This window comes from Ipomoea triloba, chromosome 7 (assembly GCF_003576645.1).
Source record: "Ipomoea triloba cultivar NCNSP0323 chromosome 7, ASM357664v1".
Classification (NCBI taxonomy): Eukaryota; Viridiplantae; Streptophyta; class Magnoliopsida; order Solanales; family Convolvulaceae; genus Ipomoea; species Ipomoea triloba.
The window spans coordinates 10,780,882-10,787,698 of record NC_044922.1 but is presented as its reverse complement, the minus strand read 5'-3'; the positions used below and the strand labels follow the sequence as shown (position 1 = coordinate 10,787,698).

Here is a 6,817-nt window from a genome sequence, read left to right as displayed (position 1 = left end):
CACTGTAAATCGGCATAAATCAAACGCCCATGTACACGGCCGTGTCCCAGGCCGTTTGCCAACACTCCAGAAATTGCATTTTCGAACTCTGTGCAGCTTGCTTTGACTTCTAGGCTGTTTTTCACCATTTTCCGTTCAGAATTACGAAATTTGTATCTCTAGAAAGTTGTAGCCCTTGAAGTCTTATTTCCAATGGTTTAAAGATCACTTAATTTGGAAATTTCTAGGCTGAGATATGGTCCAATTACTAAGATGTCGACGTGCAGAAATTTCAACACATTGATCTTTTGCTTCTCTTTTGTTTTGGTTTGTCTAAATGACAAAGCCATTGAAAATACCAATCTTAGGCTCCTTGGAAGTGTTGCACCCATCTACATAGCTTCATATTTGGCCTCCATTTGACTCCAATGCCCACCAAAATGCATGAAAATGCTCATCTTTGCTTCTAATGCTTTCCAACTCATCACTGTAAATCGGCATAAATCAAACGCCCATGTACACGGCCGTGTCCCAGGCCGTTTGCCAACACTCCAGAAATTGCATTTTCGAACTCTGTGCAGCTTGCTTTGACTTCTAGGCTGTTTTTCACCATTTTCCGTTCAGAATTACGAAATTTGTATCTCTAGAAAAGTTGTAGCCCTTGAAGTCTTATTTCCAATGGTTTAAAGATCACTTAATTTGGAAATTTCTAGGCTGAGATATGGTCCAATTACTAAGATGTCGACGTGCAGAAATTTCAACACATTGATCTTTTGCTTCTCTTTTGTTTTGGTTTGTCTAAATGACAAAGACCATTGAAAATACCAATCTTAGGCTCCTTGGAAGTGTTGCACCCCATCTACATAGCTTCATATTTGGCCTCCATTTGACTCCAATGCCCACCAAAATGCATGAAAATGCTCATCTTTGCTTCTAATGCTTTCCAACTCATCACTGTAAATCGGCATAAATCAAACGCCCATGTACACGGCCGTGTCCCAGGCCGTTTGCCAACACTCCAGAAATTGCATTTTCGAACTCTGTGCAGCTCTTTGACTTCTAGGCTGTTTTTCACCATTTTCCGTTCAGAATTACGAAATTTGTATCTCTAGAAAGTTGTAGCCCTTGAAGTCTTTTTCCAATGGTTTAAAGATCACTTAATTTGGAAATTTCTAGGCTGAGATATGGTCCAATTACTAAGATGTCGACGTGCAGAAATTTCAACACATTGATCTTTTGCTTCTCTTTTGTTTTGGTTTGTCTAAATGACAAAGCCATTGAAAATACCAATCTTAGGCTCCTTGGAAGTGTTGCACCCATCTACATAGCTTCATATTTGGCCTCCATTTGACTCCAATGCCCACCAAAATGCATGAAAATGCTCATCTTTGCTTCTAATGCTTTCCAACTCATTCCTTATGTGCCCCCTAAACCGTATGTTCCTCCCGTTCCATTTCCTGGTAGATTGAAAAATTCAAAATTTGATAGATCATTTGCTGAGATTTATGACTTGTTGTCAAAAGTGAATGTGAATTTGCCTTTGTTAGACATGATTAAAAATATGCCTGCCTATGCTAAGTTTTTAAAAGAGTTGAACACTAGAAAGCGTAGGTATGAACATAATGAAAAAGTCTTTATGTCTAAAACTGTAAGTGCTGTTTTGCAAACTGACTTGCCCCCAAAATTAGAAGACCCCGGTAGTTTCATAATAACTATTACAGTGGGGAATTCTAAGAAAGAAAAGGCAATGCTTGATTTAGGGGCAAGCATTAACTTGATGCCATATTCTGTCTACTTGCAGTTGGGTCTGGATAGATTAAAACCTACTACAATGTCCCTAGAGCTTGCTGATCGCTCTGTTAGATATCCTAGGGGCATTGTAGAAGATGTTTTGGTCCAAGTTGATAAACTAATAATTCCTGCCGACTTTGTTGTTTTAGACATAAATAAAAAGTGCAATCATGAGCAGGACATGCCTATTTTGCTTGGCCGACCTTTTATGGCCACAGCAAAAACAATGATTGATGTTCAAAATGGAAAATTAACCATGACTGTCCTAGATGAAACTGTTGAATTTTCCATTTTGAAATCAATGAAATTGCCTGAAAACAATAATAATCATTGCTTTGCTGTAGACATTTTAGATTCCATAATTTCTGCTGAGTTTTTAGATGAATCTCCGTTGAAGGTCGAAACTGATGAAGAGGAACCTAATCAAAGCCCAATAAAAGAGGGGGGTGTTGAAGGATGTTCACTCGCAGACTGTCTGGAGCAAATCAAAGAAAAACACCATCCCTCAGTTGAAGCTGAAGTTCCGCCCAAGCTGGAATTAAAACCGCTTCCTAGTTCTTTAAAATATGCTTTCTTAGGTCCAAATAATACTTATCCTGTAATAATTGCCTCTAACCTTTCACAGGAACAAGAAACAAAATTGCTTGATGTATTAAAAAAATATAAAAGTGCAATTGGTTGGACAATAGGAGATATTAAAGGAATAAGTCCAACGGTTTGTATGCATCGGATCTTACTTGAAGAAGGAGCAACCCCTGTCCGTCAACCTCAGCGCAGGCTAAATCCGAATATGAAGGAGGTTGTACGTGCAGAAGTCCTAAAGTTGTTGGACTCAGGTATTATTTATCCAATTTCAGATAGTAAATGGGTAAGTCCAGTTCATGTAGTGCCAAAAAAATCTGGAATTACTGTTGTTACTAATGAAAAAAATGAGTTAATCCCAACTAGAATAGTAACTGGGTGGCGTATGTGCATAGATTACAGAAAATTGAATGCTGCCACTAAAAAAGATCATTTTCCTTTGCCCTTTATTGACCAAATGTTAGAAAGGTTAGCTGGGCATGCTTATTACTGTTTTCTAGATGGCTTTCAAGGTTATTTTCAGATTCCTATTGCACCTGAAGATCAGGAAAAAACGACATTTACATGCCCGTTTGGCACATTTGCTTATCGCAGAATGTCATTTGGGTTATGTAATGCACCTGCGACTTTTCAAAGGTGTATGATGTCAATATTTTCTGATATGATTGAAAGATATGTTGAAGTGTTTATGGATGATTTTTCTCTATTTGGTGATTCTTTTGATGACTGTCTTTCTCATTTATCTTCTGTTCTTGAAAGATGTGTTAAAATGAACTTAACCTTGAGTTGGGAGAAAAGTAATTTCATGGTTAATGAAGGCATTGTTTTGGGCCATATCATTTCTGACAGGGGCATAGAGGTTGACAGGGCTAAAATTGAAGTTATTTCTAAACTACCTCCCCCTACATCTGTGAAAGAAGTGCGAAGTTTTCTTGGTCATGCAGGTTTTTACAGGCGCTTCATTAAAGACTTTTCAAAAATTTGTAGGCCTATGTGTAACCTGTTAGCAAAAGATGTTGTCTTCAAGTTTGATGATGAATGTTTGTCTGCTTTCAACTTTTTGAAAGAAAAATTAACTTCTGCTCCCATTCTTGCTGCACCTAATTGGGAGCATCCTTTTGAAATAATGTGTGATGCATCTGATTATGCCATAGGTGCTGTTTTAGGACAGAAAATTAATAAACTGCCTTATGTGATTCATTATGCAAGTAAAACTTTGGATAATGCTCAGGTTAACTATACAACTACTGAAAAGGAGTTGTTAGCTGTAGTCTTTGCATTAGAAAAATTTCGTTCTTACTTGATTGGTTCTAAAGTGATTGTTTATTCTGATCATTCTGCTTTAAAATTTTTGTTGGCTAAAAAAGATGCTAAACCTAGACTAATAAGATGGATTTTATTGCTCCAAGAGTTTGATTTGACTATCAGGGATAAGAAAGGATGTGAGAATGTGGTCGCTGATCATTTGTCTCGTTTGCCTGATGCAGCTAATAATTGTCCTACATCTGATATTCCTATAAATGACAGGTTCCCTGATGAACAGTTGCTTTCTTTACAAAATAAAGAACCTTGGTATGCAGACATTGTGAATTATTTGGTCTCGGGTCAATTTCACCCAGACTTGAATTCACAAGGAAAAAAACATTTTCTTTCCAAAGTAAAATATTTTTTTTGGGATGAGCCTTATTTGTTTAAAATCTGTCCTGATCAAATAATTAGAAGGTGCATACCTGAGTTTGAGCATCAAAATATTTTGAATCACAGTCACACTCTAAACTGCGGAGGACATTTTAGTGGGAAGAAAACTGCATTGAAGGTTTTGCGGTCTGGTTTTTATTGGCCCACTTTGTTCAAGGATGCATTTGAATTTTGTGCTAAGTGTGATAGATGCCAGAGGACAGGTAATATAAGTAAGCGCCATGAAATGCCCCTTTCAAATATTTTGGTTGTTGATTTGTTTGATGTTTGGGGAATTGATTTCATGGGGCCTTTTCCCACTTCCTTCGGTTATAAGTACATTCTTGTGGCTGTTGATTATGTGTCGAAATGGGTTGAAGCTGTGGCTACCAGAACAAATGACAGTAAAGTTGTTTTGCAATTTTTGAAAGATATTTTTGCCAGGTTTGGGACACCCAGAGCTATCATTAGCGATGAAGGTACCCACTTCTGTAATAAACTTTTTGCAGGTCTTTTGAAAAAATATGGCATTACTCATAGAGTGGCTACTCCATACCATCCACAAACCTCAGGACAAGTGGAGGTGAGTAACAGACAGATTAAAGGAATCTTGGAAAAAACAGTGAATCCTTCGCGGAAAGATTGGGCTATCAAGTTGACTGATGCATTGTGGGCTTACAGGACAGCCTACAAAACCCCGATTGGTATGAGCCCGTACAGGTTAGTATTTGGTAAAGCTTGTCATTTGCCAGTGGAATTGGAACACAGAGCCTATTGGGCTATTAAATTATTAAATTTTGATTTGCAAAGAGCTGGTGAGATAAGAAAATTAAATTTGAATGAATTGGATGAAATAAGAAATGAGGCTTATGAAAACTCAAAAATTTATAAAGAGAGAACCAAAGCCTATCATGATAGGTCTATTTTGAGGAAAAATTTTGAACCTGGAATGAAAGTTTTGTTATTTAACTCTCGTTTGAGGTTGTTTCCAGGTAAGTTAAAATCTAGATGGACAGGACCTTTTGTAATAGTTGAAGTGTTTTCTCACGGTGCCTGCGAGATCGAAAATCCAAAAACAGGTGAAAAATTTAAGGTAAATGGGCAAAGACTTAAGCAGTACTTCGAGGGGGAACCCTCAGCCCATATTGTTGAACAGGTAGAGTTGCAAGATTATGAATGTCCGTGTCGTCACTAATGCATTTTTGGAAGGCAACCCATTTCTCTTTCCCTTCTCCTTTATTTTCATTTTTGCTTGTTATGCCTTTTTTTTTCGATAACTTGATGAGCTATTGGTTTTGTGTTCTCTTATAGTTTTTGTTCTCAACATTGAGGACAATGTTTGGAATAAGTGTGGGGAAGGGATTTCTATTTTAATTTATTTTTGTGATTCTCATTTCGAGTAAGGAAATTAAAAAAAAAAAAACAAAAAAAAAAACAAAAAAAAATTACTTTTAAACAAAATAAATAAGTATGAACTTGAGCTCTTACCCAATAAGCCTTTTTGAATATCCTATGATGAAAATAATGCAAGTTTCTGTCAGCTCTTAGTGTGTATGCTGCATGTGGCTAGTTGTTAATTGCTTTAGTGTTATATTTTGAATAGCTTTTCTCTTAAAAAAAAAAAAAAAAACAAAAACAAAAACAATAAAAAAAATCACAAAAACCCTTATATATTTAATGCAATCTCTTTGATGATTTTTATGTTGATTTCACTTTATATAACCTTTTTCAAATTTTTAAATAATTCTTGAGTGCTATATGTGGTGTATTTGTTGGTTCAAGGATCATCTCTATGGCATAAGTGAGGTGGAAAATATCCATAAAATATTTGAAAAAAATATTCAAAAAAAAAATGAGAGTGTTTTTATTTTATTTTATTTGCAATAAATCAGAGATTCTACTCCGCTGAATCAACCACCTACACATGTACCATAAATAAATAAATAAGTGTCGTGGTCTGGTTCATGAGTACACACAAAATTGAAAACCCAAACATGCCTGGCGTAAAATGGCGAGGTTTTTTGGGGAAGTTCTCTTTGGAAAAAGTCAAAAATAGGAAAATGATGAGTGAACTTTGGAAGAGACGAGCATTTTAATTTTCAATAAATGCCTTGATCCTTGTTCTTTCATGTCTTGCACCTGCACTATGATAGATTATTTCTAAATTTGGCTTAGGTTGTATTTTGTGAAATGTTCATATTAATTAAGGTATTTGTTTAGCTCATATAAGGGTACCAACACACGTGCACAAGTTTTATTTCGTAAATAGTGAATTAATTTATTTATTTTCTAGTCAAGTCTTTTATGCATTCTTTGAGTTGACACTAACATTGCATTGATGAGGCAATAAATTTGAAAGGCAATTTGGGTGAAGCTCGAGCTAAAACTTGATTTTATTTCTTTCATTCCCTAATAATGTCTTTGTTTGAGGACAAACAAATAAATAAGTGTGGGGAAATTTGATAAGCGCATTTTGTATACTTTAATTTATTATATTTTATTTAATAATTTTTAGTATATAGTTATTTTTTCTTGCTTATTACTATATTATTTCACTTTTTTTATTTACTTTATACTTATCCAATAATTAAAAAATAAATTAATAATATAATGTAGTTTGCAGTTAGTTTAGTATTAATAAATTAGACTGTTTTTTATCTGAGCTTTAAATTATTAAAATATGTTTATTTACGTAAAAAAAAAAGAGAAAAAAAAGTTATTTTACGTCTGGGTCGTTATCCCGTATGCGGCGTATGAAGCTTTCAGATTGACCGGTCAACAACACCGC

At 35.2% G+C, this 6,817-nt stretch overlaps 1 protein-coding gene across 1 annotated transcript in view; it reads left to right on the top strand.

Moving 5' to 3' along the window:
• Nucleotides 1-5,224, top strand: part of LOC116024106 — a 9,397-nt gene extending 4,173 nt beyond the window's left edge. The window contains exon 3 of the mRNA XM_031265009.1: nt 3,210-5,224. Coding sequence (XP_031120869.1) covers nt 3,210-5,224 — 2,015 coding nt within the window. The remainder of the gene's footprint in view (nt 1-3,209) is intronic.
• The last annotated feature ends 1,593 nt before the right edge of the window (nt 5,225-6,817 follow it).